This window comes from Colossoma macropomum, unplaced genomic scaffold, assembly GCF_904425465.1.
Source record: "Colossoma macropomum unplaced genomic scaffold, Colossoma_macropomum, whole genome shotgun sequence".
NCBI lineage: Eukaryota > Metazoa > Chordata > Actinopteri > Characiformes > Serrasalmidae > Colossoma > Colossoma macropomum.
This window is the reverse complement of record NW_023494794.1, coordinates 3,152,505-3,166,430: the sequence shown is the minus strand read 5'-3', so window position 1 is coordinate 3,166,430 and position 13,926 is coordinate 3,152,505. Positions and strand designations below refer to the sequence as shown.

The following is a 13,926-nucleotide window of genomic DNA, read 5'->3' as shown; positions in this document are numbered from 1 at the left end:
TGTGTTTGTGTGTGTGAGTGAAGAAGTGCAAAAGAAAAAAAGAGGCAAGAGACAGGGAGAGACAGAGAGAGACAGAGGGACAGAGAGAGAGAGAGAGAGAGAGAGAGAGAGAGAGAGAGAGAGAGAGAGAGAGAGAGAGAGAGAGGCTGACAGATGACCAACTATTGCACGTCATTGTATTTCACTTCTGTGGTTTTGTGCTGTGACTAAATAAACAAATCTGCAGGACTACTAAATAATTTCATCATGTACATAATCACAACAGTCTTTGTCACTTAATTTTTTTATATGTAATATAATACATTATAATAATTACCTTTTAAAATACATTACATCTGATACGAGTTCAGATGCATGCAGCAAACATCGCAGACTTTTTCTTCTCAACAATTCCAGCATTACAAAATCACAAACTAATCTATCGGTGTATCACACTGAAATTATTCTATATACAGATCAGAGATAATCCACAGATTCTTAATTTATTTATCTGACTTAATGTTGATTATTGCATCTATTTTTCCAAACCAGACACGGTTTAGAAACCAGATCCATCAACCATGTGTTTATTTCAAATGTAAGACAAAAGGTTTGTTATTGTCTGTTAAAGGGCCCACACCAAACAATTTTCTGGTATGTCATTGTTTTCCTGAGGTCCACGTATGACACCTGCGTTGGTTTCTAAACCAAAACAATAGTAATTCACGTGGTTCATTTTTATGACATCAAAAAAAAAAAACCAATTAGAAACAGGTTGTGTTTGCAGTTTAGTTTCCATATCTGGGCAGTATGGACTGTAACAACATTTACATACTACATAAAAATCCATGACGTGGGCCCTTTAATATTCTCAAACATATGCAAACTGAGATCAGTCTGAACACTACTCAGAAATGTATTTGCCAAGCAGATCACTGGTTGATGCATATGTGTGCATGTGTGTGTGCTGTCAATGAGCGCACCTCAGAGATCTTCTGGAACTGGGAGTTGGCCTGGCTGCATTTCTCCACTGTTTCCAGGGCCACTTTGTAGTTGTCAACAAAGGCTTTGTAAACACCGAGCTGGCTGGCCTGAGAGAGAGTGAGACAGATAAATAAACAGATAGAGAGAGAGAGAGAGAGAGAGAGAGAGAGAGAGAGAGAGAGAGAGAGAGAGAGAGAGACACACATCATATAGAGTACGCTCTTCTATAATCAAAATTCAAGCAATAAAAATGTTAGTCAATGTAAAGTCTAGATGTAAATGTAAAGGCTCCTTAGTGGCGATTCTGCCAACGGAATGGAAACTGACTCAAATATTTTTTTAACTCATTTGAGTAAATAGTATATGTTTTTCACTGTAACTCTGTTATCAGATTAACTAAGACACTCTTGGCTTTCTGTGTGTGAAATTGTGCCAGTGCCAGTGATAAAAACTGGACATTGCGTTCACCTTATTGCCATGTTCACATGATTTTTTTTGTTGTTTTTTTTTTCAGGTTCAAGTTGAAGGTAATAAACACATTGTAATGAAGCTTACTTTCATATAATGCACTACTTTTGAAATGGAAAAAAAACCTTTCTTTAGGGTCAAAATACAGCGAACAAGACAAATGTGATAAACTGCAATCGATGACAGTACCTAATTTGATTAATTATGATTTAATTATTTTAAGCTAATTTCTTTACAAGATCACAGGTTTACACTAAAAGCCACAGCATGCCCTAAAGAGAGGTACGGCACAATACAAGCAGTCCAATTTTATTTACATAGCACCGCACCATACTCTAGAGCAGCTCAGAGTGGTTCACAAAAAATAATTAATTAACGAAGTTCTTACAGAAAAAAAATTATTTCACATGTGGGTAAACATGTTTCTGCACACTTCACATGTGCAAAAACGTGATCCCATGTGAAAAGTATTTCATCACATGCAATAAACAAGTTCACCTGTGTAAAAAAGGTGTGATCATATGAAGAGGTGAGTAATCCAGAACCAGAAAGTTAAAACCCTTCCCAGGATTTTGTTTCAAATACGTGGACACCTTTGCTGCTGGTTTGAGCAAACTAGAGAAGCCAGGCAGTTGGAAGAAAATTCTTTTTGGACCTGGATTACCCATCTCTAATCACAGGTGCCATTTCGTGTAACCACATTTTATTCACATGCTTACTTGTACTTGCACACTTCACAAATGAGTCACAGCATCTGGATGTAAGTGATCGCAAGGGGGGTCAAAAAAATCAGTCTACATTCGATCACTGACTGGTTTCTGTAAAGACAGCAAATGAGGGAAGACAGCGAGGGGCGAATCACTGATACAGTTGTAGTACATTTTTATGCCGTGTTTCAACGTTTTTTATGATTTTGCTATACTGTTTTGAAACTGTTGCACCTTTAATAAGCACCTGAGAAGCTATGCTGCAGTGCCCCTCAGAGGCTGCACAGTGAACAGCAATCACAGCCTTACAATGTCCAAACTGCAGGAGAGAACTGACTCAAGAACAGTGGGTGGACTGCAGAGAAATAAAAGCTCGACCTATGAAAAGTCCTGCTGGGGTGTGTGTTCGTGCGTACGTGTCCTATGTCTGATGACGCAACAGAACTGAGTGAAGTGCTGACCCAAACACCGGTGGGCGTATTCTCTTCCGTTCCCATCTCTTTTTTTCTCTCTTTTTCTTTTTCTATTTCTATTCTTTCTTCTTTTCACTCCCTTGCTCCCCCGAGAAGCCGCATTTCTCTCTCTCTCTTCCTCCATCGCTCAGCCGATCTCTCCTTTCGGCTCTCAGAGGGCTGAGAGGGTCTGATTCTAGGCTGCGGCAATTAGCTCTCTGCATACAGATGGTGGAGAATGAGGAGCCTGAGGCTAAAGCATTCTACCTTTGGTCCATTATATGTTTGGTCATAAAACAACTATCCTTGGACCAAACAGCACTCTACCTGTCTTACACTGCCTGTCAAAAGGGTTGGGAGAAACCTTAACACACTGAACTAAGCTATTTTTAGGCTGGAATGCCCTTCAAGTCAATTTTTATTGCTTGTCTGAATAAGCAAATGATTTTTAAAGTAATTACTAGATTACTGAATCATTAAAGCAATCAACCATAACTGGCCTTGTTTTGTTAATGTAAATCAGCTACTTATCAACACTTTGATGAACGTAATGTTGTCTTCTTTGGTATAAAGAGCAGGTTTTGTCTAAATAATAATTTGACAGTTTTCTTTCCAAACTATTGTTAAAAGCACATACTGAAACTCTTTTCACTCAAAGGTGGTTTAAAAAGCTAATTATAGAGTATAGAGTTTATGATTAATCCCAAGGTTCTTTCTTTTGTCAGTTGTTCCTTCAGTTTTGCAGTTTCTGCAAAAAAAATGGCGAGATCTACACATCTTAACATTCAAAATGTTACGCTACTGCAAATTGACTAAGAAAATATGCTCACTTATTAAAAACATTTTAAAAATAGGATCCTGTTTACATCTGGTCGTTCCATGTGACCTGTATCTGTATTGTATCATGATAAGATGATGCTTGGTAATCAAATTGGTCTTAACTAATCGCCAGTGTTGTTCCTTGTTTTCTCTGTTCTATTTAAAAGATGGTTGCCACCTCAAAAAACACAATTTTGCATGCAGTGATTCACTTCGTTACACCGGCTTTACATCAATGTTTACAAGAAGGTGCCTGTTTAGAATAATTAGCCTCTTGTATTAGTAGTCATAGTCATGGACCACATGCGTTGTAGGGAGAGTGAATAACAATGAGGGGGAGGAAATTTGCAGTAGTCCAGGCCAGTGAAGGCTGCTGAATCAAACTCACGTTAAGGAGTAACTGAAGGAGCAGTGATGTCTCCGCAGCAGGCCAGTGGGCGTTTTTTTCCTTACAACAGCAGCGGGAGGTGCCATCACTGTACTAGAAGGGGTTCTGCTTGCTGAATGTGGCTTTAGAACATCTAGCTAAAATGCATCTCAGACCACCACCTGAAGTGCTTTAAGCAATCAGATATAAACTCATCTTGAGTGCATTTACGCCTGAATTTTTATGTGGATAATCTCTTTCCGGATACAAACCTAATACTCAAGATGCATGAAACGAGCAGGTGCGAACAGGGTCTATGTGCCCAAACCTTTGACAGGCAGAATTTGTATGCAAACCATGTTGTCACTGATTAAGACGCCATGTGTGGATGGATTGTGTGTGTGTTGTCGGTTGTTGCCTGTGGTTGATTCTGCGGCCTGACGTGCCCCTCTCCTCTAATTTTAAAGTTTAAAACCACACACACACACACACACACACAGACTGTGCTGCCACTGTCACCTAGCAACCCCGCATCCTCTCTGCCTCTCACCTACTTAGTTCATCTGTGACACACACACACACTAACACATGCACACAGACTGAGTGTGTGTGTGTCGTGGTTAAAGAAGTGTGACTGAGAATGAGTAAGTAATATGAGGGGAGGGGGAAGAGAGAGGGAGATAAAGGGGGGGCATAAAGAGAAAGAGAAAAAAGTATGAAAGAGAGAGAGACAGCATGAAAGAAGGATAGAAAGATGAAAAGAAAGCATGAGAGGGAAAAGAGCATGAAAAACAGAGAGAGAGAAAAAAAAAAGAAAGAGCAAAAGAAAGTGAGGGAGAGTGAGTGTGTGAAAGAAACAGAGAAAGAAAAGGAAAAGACAAAGAGAAAGCAAGAAAGAGAGAGCGGGAGGGACAGAGAAAGAAAGAGAAAGCATGAAAAAGAAAGTCAGAGAAAGGGAGAGAGAGCATGAAAGAGTGAAAGAGAAAGCATGACAGAGAGTGTGAGAGAGAAGAGAGAAAAAAGAGTGAGTACAAGAAAGAGAGAGCAAAACACAAAGCATGAAAGAGAGAGAGAAAGAGAGAGAGAGGGAGAGAGGGAGAGAGATGGAGTCAATGGAGTAAAACTCCAGGATCAGTCATCCCTGACTTGTCCTCCTGCTCAGAGTAGTCATCCCTCGTTCCCTTCTGCTCTTTTATTCCTTTCTTGTCTTTCACGGTTGTGTTGAGTTTTGAGAGCTGGAGGGAGTCTGTAATTACCTCACCATCTGCCTACACAACTAAGACTGTAATGTTTACTACAAACATGTTAATGTAGACTTCCTGATGAATACATTTAAGAAAATATCAACATGAATATTTAAATATGAGTCAGTGGAGATGCAGGTGATTGTAGTGTAAAGCTTCTAGTACTGGATTACACTGACAGGGCTTTGGAAGCGACTGATTGTGTAGTATTCGAGTCTGACCTTGGTCCAACACTGCTTCCAAAAGTTACAAGTTTCAAGTTACTTTCAAAAGTTGTAAAGTTGGACTAAAACTTTACTCAGTAAATACCATGAAATTGATACTTAGGTCTCGTAGTTATAAGAGTGAGGAACTAATGAATGGGCTCACATACAGGCCCTTAGAGTTTCAGGGAACACAGTGTAAATTATTAAAAACGTTTGAATAATATCAAAATTGAGCGTTGTATTAAACAGCCAGCAAAGTATCAATGAAAAACAAGACAGAAACATGGCTTAACAATTGCTTATCAGACCCATCTGAGAATTGTCTGGGCGGGGTCATAGCGCAGGATTGACAGCCCTCAATCCACGGTTCCCAACTAAACGCAACAGCACAACTGGAACTGGAAATGAGTAAATAGGCTTACAGGTGGTGTTAAAGAACCCGCAAATGAACATTTTTAACTTTTTTTTATTCCTTCATTCAACAAAACACCCACAGAAACATGTATCTGTAACTAGGGCTGGGTGAATATTCAAATTTTGTTTTCAGTTAAAACTGGCTTCCAACGATTATGTAAACAAGATCATCTAAATAAAACAATGATCATGCTGCATTACGTTTTGCAATGATGCTCTTGTTTTGTCGTGTTGTAAATCCAGCACCTCTTTCCTTTACAGTGGTGCACTTTCGCCCCTCCCTAAACTCATTCTCAGCCAGGCTGTGGCATGTTTAGTTCAGCCCGAGCCAAGATGACAGAAAGAGAGGCTTTGGTCAAAAAGAAAGGGGAAACCAATTTAGCTGTTTGGAAACATATTGCATAATAATCGCAATCTCAATATTGACCAAAATAATTGTGATTATGATTTTCACCATAATCGAACAGCCCTATCTGGAACTGTGATGCTCACAGCACACTGTAAAACACACTGTGATTACTCAGAGGCTGCACTTGCTCATTTCAGCTTTGTGCAAAACGAATACTGCAAAAGCCAATGTCGCAATAACAATTAACAAAAGACACATTTTCAGCCCTAACACAGAGATCCATGCGCAAAGACAGACGCAGACAGACACACAGACACACCGCAAAGTTTCTGTGTGCTTGGAAAAGAACAGAAAACCCGCTGACTCAAAACACCTGAAGAATCTGCCCACTGGCTTCTATTAAAAGTGCACTTCCAGGCGACGGATTTTCGGTTGTTTTCCAAGCATAGACTGAGAGTAGGCTGAAAAATGCCGGACTAATTCTTTCATCTGACAAACTAGCTTCAGCATAAGAAGCTATAATCTGACCCACAAACACACACTTTCTTTCTTCTCTCTGGTCTCTGACCTGGTCTGCATTTGTTCAGTCTTTCGCTCTCAGCTCGAGACTATACAGACCCAAGCTGAAGCTCTATCAGCACCACACACACACACACACATTAATAATGCTACTCACAGCAGAGTAATTACCAATTCATTAAAAAAAAACTCACTGCTTTAAAAACGCTAATTAACTTTCAAGAAGCAGTGCTTCCAATTCCAGCAGCCACAACAACTTCTAAACTACTGATCATATCTGCGCAACATTCTTTTGATTCTAAGTGAACCTAATTAACTGGGCCACCGACAGTGTAATTTGCCAAAGAGAGGTAGTAGATTCTGGACTTAAAACTTCTCCACCCAAACATGCTAATGTGGCGAACAGAGAAAAAAAAACTGTAGGACACAATCTTCTACGCCTAATTAAAGCTGTCCTGATCTCATATATTGATTACATAACCGGCATATTTTAACGGATAAGTATCGGCTGAAAAAAATTCTGGTCCTTTATAAAGGCTGTTCTACTCCATTGTGCTCTGTTGACATCACTTGCAGCATTGATGGATGCTTATGTTAGCAAATGACTTTAAACACCCTGTCAAAAGGTCCTGATCAATTTTCAAGCCCTCTAAATAAACTTTCAGACTGAAAATGATGTAAAGTTCAGGAGACACTGACGTGTTTTACATCCTACATCTCTCAGATGTCTGTTGCACTGTTACAGTTGGCAGAGGTGTGGCTATATTCAGCACTGCACAGGCTTGGTCATGCCCTTTTACTTACTGCAAGTCATTCAGCATTGCAACTTCAGTAAGGCTCTCCATTTTGTGAAATTAATATTTTTACTCTATGTCAGTCAAATTATGTGGACATGTGGAGAAAGAAAACCTGGAGTTTATCACACAACACTGAAAGACTGTGCAAGTTGTAACAGTTAACAAGTTATGCTGCTACAAATAACCTGAACTGCAACAAAACATCATTTTTACTTACAAACATTTGTGTGTGTTCAGGTCACTTAAAGAAAGATCTAAACTCTGAACCAGCATCAAATCCAAACAGGAACTCCAGTCTGGAATTGATGGAAGACTGCACGTATTTCCATGGACACTTAACAGAAACAGAAAACCCAAGCTGAGGCAGCCTGACTGTAATAACTGAGCTAACATTGTTTTAGATGATTACAAAACGTTTGTCTCAGCTCAGCAAAACTACCAGTATTATACTGAGGTAAATGTGTTTTGCATTCATAAGCTGACCTCAGACTCCACTCCAATATGAACTTCGGTTAAAAATTATATGGTCGTATGGTCTCTTGGGTATCAACTCTAAAAAATGTAAATGCATTGCTGGCCATATAAAAATGTACAGAGTTTGCTCCAACCAGTACCGTGGCTAGTTTTGTTTTCCTAGTAGATAAGACAGCTGTTTCTGTAGTCAGTTTGAAGGAGAAGTGTTAGTGGATGGTTATGGATACATCGTTTATGTTGGGTGGGAGTTTGAAGGGGCTGAGTGAGAGGGTGGGGAGTGCACAGATCCTGTATGTCATGACACCATGGTGACTTTTGGGAGCTGAGTCCTCTTCCTCTTTGACAGTAACAAAAAAAATGTAAAATTCAAATCTCTGGCATGATGAAGCACCTTCTGACATTAACAAAAGGCCAAATGAGACTGTTCCCCATTAAAGTAGAATATATAAACAGCCCAACGGCCACTTGCCAAATCCGCAATGCCAGTGTTCCGACCGCAGGCAAGCTAGTTTACATGCAGCTAATTTCAACACTTAAATTAGCTGTAGGTAATATGTGAGTGCGCCACTATTACTATTAGGAGTACTCTGCTTTGTGCGTGCAGTTTAAACAGTAAAGTATCATACCAATTCAGAGTTCATATTATGCTCATACTAAAAATGAAGTCATTTTAGTGTAGTATTTCATTTAAAGGTAATTGGCAGCTTAACATATCCTTACCTTAACTGGATTGGGTTTAGTAGCTTTACTGTAGTAAAACCGTGCAATGTGCAGCTACATCACTTACAAAAACACAATTATTCAAGTGGACTCAGTATCAGCAGATACTAGTACAAACAACTCCAATCGCGCTCCTAAATCAGATTAGTTTTACCAGCTTCACAAGCGATCATTGATTAGAACAGTTCAGTGTTTTCAGATGAAGTATTCACAGCAGAGCTCACCAGCTTCTGGAAGAGATGACCCACAGTGACCTTGTCATCCCACTGCTGGATGTTGGGGAAGAGAGCATCATAGAACTCTTTATGGATCTCGTAGATGTCCTGAATCTTGTAAAAGATAGTCTCGATCTGCTCCATGGTCAGTACAGGCTTTGAGGTTGTGGCTGTGGCCTTGAGGGGACGCATGGGCTGTGGAGGGAATGAGAAGAAGGGTCAGAATGTTAAGTGAGCAAAGTGGCATTGTGAGGTTACATTCAGCAAATCGAAGCTGGCTGCATGTAGGAAACGGGAAAAACCATAAGTGTCTTCAATAAGACAGAAAGAGGAGCAGACAACTTATGTCAACAACATTATAACACAGTAAAATGACTTTTCACGATTCTGGTGACACTACTTTAAAATTGTTTTGTTAGTTTGTGGTTGTTTTAGTGATAAGCTCTGGCTTGCTTGATTGACTTCCGTCACAATAATAGACTGCTGCAGTTCAGTGGCAGGGTGTAGCCGGCAAGATATTCTGTCAAGAACTAGCCCCTTAACTCTTGACATGTGCTCATATGTTGGAAAACAATGGCTAGGGACAGCATGGATGAAAAATGCAGGGAGTTTATCTCAGAAGGTTGTTTTGGGCTTCAAAAAAAGAAAATTATCAGTAGTCAGTGATATCAGTCCATGTTACTTAATCTAGCTCAGGGGTCGGCAACCCAAATGTCAAGAAGAGCCATTTTGTCCTTTCAACAAAAAACAAACCACCTTGGGCGAGGCTTTATTTTTCTGTGGTTGAAGCACTCTGAAGTACCGTGGTGTATGAAAAGTGCTAAACGGATAAATTTGCCTTGAATTAAAGCAAACAGAATCTTTAATTCTTAACTACGAAGAGAGATTATTTGAATGAAAATCATCAACTGATTCACTAAATTTAGTGATTGCAACTTAACAAAACAAAACACAAAAACATTTTGAACATTGCTTGATTTTTGTCAGTCGATGTCAGTCCTGTAAAGGTAACAGGATAGCTAGCTTAGTTTACAGTGATTTACTCACTGCTACTTTCCATTAGCTAAATGAAGCATCCAAACACTATTTGTTATTCTCAGCGTGTCTATTTATACCTTTACCAGCTAATATCAGGATATGATATTCTTGGCATATCCTCTATGCCTCCCCTCACAGCTATGAAATGACTTTTAATCCTGCACAACTTTGTGCTTGTGCTTGCTTTTGTGTGTGTGTGTGTGTGTGTGTGTGTGTGTGTGTGTGTGTGTTTCTTGGCTCTCTCTGGATAATAACAATAAGAGTGCATTCAATTTAATGGAAAACAATAACAATGCTAGTGACTCATTGTTTACATTATGTAGTTCCCCCTCCACCTATATTTAAATGAATGGTGCTTTCATTACTAGTCTGACTCTCCTGTAAAACCCATTAATCATCCTGGCTGGCTGTTCTTTCTCTCAGATGCAGTAAAAAGTCTGAGCCTAAAGCAGCAAAGTAGGCTGGAGTTTCTCCTTGAGCAGGTACTGCTGGATATCCTGTCTCTTATCATGAGTAATCCATATCTGACAGAAGGCAAGCTTGGTCCAGGATACCATAGACTGAGGAGATAAATCACAAAGTCTGCGTCTGTGTGGTACGGAGGTACCTCACTTCTTCCCTTCCATCTGTGCCGTGACCATGGGTCAGACCAGGTCAATCTGTGAAACATTTTTCCTCTCCAAATTCACCAGTCAGCCCAAAATGACATTCCAAAGCTCTAGTATACTGAACACTAATGTTCTTGTTTCACAAAAGTGGACAAAAACTACTTTCCACACCCTAACTGTCTACGTATTTCACTACACATTAGATCTGCACGATATTTCGTTTGTTAAAGGAATACTTCAGTGCTTTTTAACCTAATCTCTACCTGCCGCATCTGTAATCTGTTAGCATCGATTACCACAGACAAAGATTTCTCTGTTGCCTGAAAAGGTTGTAAAACCTACTGACAAAACACAGCATGCATTTCATCACCTGTTTCAAGCCAAAGAGTTTTCTATCCTATTCTAAGAACATTATATTCAGTCATATGCTGCAGATACAAAAGACAGAGATCAGGCTGAATATCACCCAAGTATTCCTGTAATCCAGGGGTTTTCAACTGGCAGACTGCGGTGCAGACGCAAACCCAAATATTTCAGCGAATTTGAGCAAATTCTGTAGCCAAATCAAAGCCAATTGATGTACATTATAAAAAATCTATTTCAGTCTTTCAGCAACATACATGAATATGAACCAGTGTGGCTTCTATAGCAGTCCTGTGCTGCAGTTTATCCACTCCAATACTTTTGTGTAAATGACTTAGCCAAAGGCTGCTCATCAGAACAGAGACAACAGGGCTACAAATCAGGTCAGAAAGCAAATAATTTCACATTTTTCATAGATTGTAAATTGTATTTACTATTTCTGGTCTGAGCAATGAAACAATAACATGGTTTGTCAAAAAAAGGGAAAGTTGGCGATGAAAACAGAGTGTTTAAAAATGAATGAACAGAGAACTGTGCTTTTTTCTCCACATTTTAAGTTCAAAATCGATGTGTCTCGTGTTCAGAGTCCGTGGTTCATCAAAAGTGAAAACAATAAGCACCAGGCCACAAATAAAACAAATAAAATAAACTCAAAGCTTAACATGACAGGTCCACCAGAGTGGATTGTCCATATCTAACAGTGCAAGAGCTTGAAATGCTGATCATTTTATTATTGTTTAATTGAAATTATTTTTTATTTAATTTATTTTGCTTATGAAAAGACAGTAATGTTTTCTTCCATAGATAAATATTTTATTAACTTTTTTTTAACAACGGCGAATAGCCATACAATTTTAAATGTTCATTAGATTATAAAAATATGTTCAAAATAAATCAGTTTAGCAAAACATTTCCTGGACTAATCATTCAACAGTAACCGTTGTCACCATTCATTTATGCTAGTACATCCAGACCTTTGTGAGCAAGGAATGTGAGGTGACTGGACCTTCGCAAGCTTTATTTGAGTACCACTGCGACAACCGCTGTCACAATATTGGCTTGTTGTAATACTGCCATTAAAAGAGGCTGCAAAATGCATCTAAGACATCTATCACAATGTAGTTTTCTGTGTACTGAAAACCTCCTGACCATCACAGTTTGGGTGTTTGGATGCATTTAGGCATTCACGTGATCCAGTAAATGTAAATCGTTTTAGTCAAGAATAAAGCAGGGCGATCGTTACTCATATCAAGGATTTGTGAATCCTTTTTCCAATTCATTAACTGATTTCAATAATAATTTCAGTCATCCAGAGAATATGAACTTTATACACAGATGGTGCGTCATACTGAATTACACATCAACAATGAATGGCTGTATAATCTCTGCCAGTACCACTAGCTTGTTAGCTGGCTAGCAAGCTGACATCAGGCTGATGTTAAACAATTAAAGTTGCAAATTTTCTTTATTTTTCGAATACCTATTTACGTCCATGTTGTCAGTGCATGTTACTAACAGGCCAGTCGGATAAACACCGATTCTATTCTTCTCTGAGAGCAGGAAATGAACCCGGAGGTGCAGACTCGTGGCCGAGTGAGAGTGCATATGAGCACACAGACATTCACACATGCACTCTCTCACAAATACATATATGCACAAAGGATGTAATAATACATAGATGCATCATCATCAATCTAAAGGTGCACGTTCACCTACATTCAATTATAATCTACTGTAATATTCAAGTATTCTCAGACTTGGGCAATTTTCAAAAGTAAAAACAATACTTCAAACAAGTGTATTGTTTTTACTGTCTATATTACACAGTTGTGTAAATAGTGGTTGGTATAGTGTAGCGGTTACCCTACACTATACCAATAAGAGTCCTTGGACAAGACCCCAAACACTTTTTTTTTTTACACCTCTGTAAAGTGGTCAAATTGTAAGTCACTCTGAATAAGAGCACCTGGCAAATGCAATGAATGTAAATGTAATGAACGTTCCTCCAGGTGCATTTGTGCATCCAGTGAGTCTTTGGAAATAATTCTGAATCATATCAACATAATCAAATCTAACTGAATTGTGTGAAACAAACTTTGATTCATTTCACTATGCAGAGAGATTATACATTATACAGAGCGTGCAGTTCATATTAAAGTGGGATGCACTAAATAGGTTCCTAAAGAACAGTCCTTTTTAGTGAACAGTGCAAAGAATCATTTATTAAAGAACAGTCTGTTTTGGTGAACGATGCACTGAATCCGTTCCTAAAGAACAGATTGTTTTAGTGAATGATGCACTGAATGGTTTCCTAAAGTAGGGTCTGTTCCAGTGAATGATACACCAAATCATTTTCTAAAGAACAGTTTGTTTTAGTGAATGATGCATTGAATCATTCCCTAAAGAACAGTTTGTTTTAGTGAACAGTACAATGAATTAAGAAAGGTTCCTTTAAGTGGACGATGCATTGAATTGCTTCTTAAAAAATAGTTCATTTTCGTGATTAGTGCAATGAACCATTCTCTAAAGAAAAGTCCCTTTAGTGAACGATGTACTGAATCGCTTCCTAAAGAACAGTCTGTTTTAGTGAATGATGCACTGAATCCTTTCATTGAATTGAACAGATAATTTTCGTGGATAGTGCAATTAATTGTTTCTTTAAGAACAGTTTGTTTTAGAGAACAGTACATTGAATTGATTCCTAAAGAACAGTTCAACAGTGATTCAATGTCTCCTAAAGTTTTAGTTAATGAAACGCTGAATTGTGTTCAAATAATTGTGAGGACCGCTAATGAACACATATTTACACAAATACACCCTCATCTAAGAGCTTGTGTTTGGTCTCTGCTGGCCAGTGCAGCACTGGGCCCACTTCCCCATGTGTGCATCCTGACTGCGGTCTGAAAGCTGACATAGGCAAATGCTCGTGAAGCCCTACAGGCATGCAGTCTAAAGACAGCATAGAGCAGCTTTCTGTAATAAAACACAGCTGATTAGCATTTTAACATCCCTTATTTGGCTAATGTGGATTACTACACTTGGATGATGCAATTTTTGTTGTTTCACTGTGTTCTTGCGGTCTAAAGAAGCACTTAAAATGATTTCTGTGAAATCAAAATCACACAATTAGATAGAGATTGTGGTCTTCTCAACCCCTTAAACATCAATGACTCGCAACTAAATTGTTTATAAAGACATAAATT

General features: G+C 38.8%; 1 protein-coding gene across 4 annotated transcripts in view; it reads right to left on the bottom strand.

Moving 5' to 3' along the window:
- abr (ABR activator of RhoGEF and GTPase) overlaps positions 1-13,926 on the bottom strand; it is a 199,826-nt gene that overhangs the window by 97,960 nt on the left and 87,940 nt on the right. For all 4 annotated transcript variants that reach the window (XM_036579907.1, XM_036579908.1, XM_036579909.1 and 1 more), the window contains 2 exons: positions 8,724-8,909; positions 963-1,070 (listed from right to left, as the gene is read on the bottom strand). In XM_036579907.1, the coding sequence (XP_036435800.1) occupies positions 963-1,070; positions 8,724-8,909 (294 nt within the window). The remainder of the gene's footprint in view (positions 1-962; positions 1,071-8,723; positions 8,910-13,926) is intronic.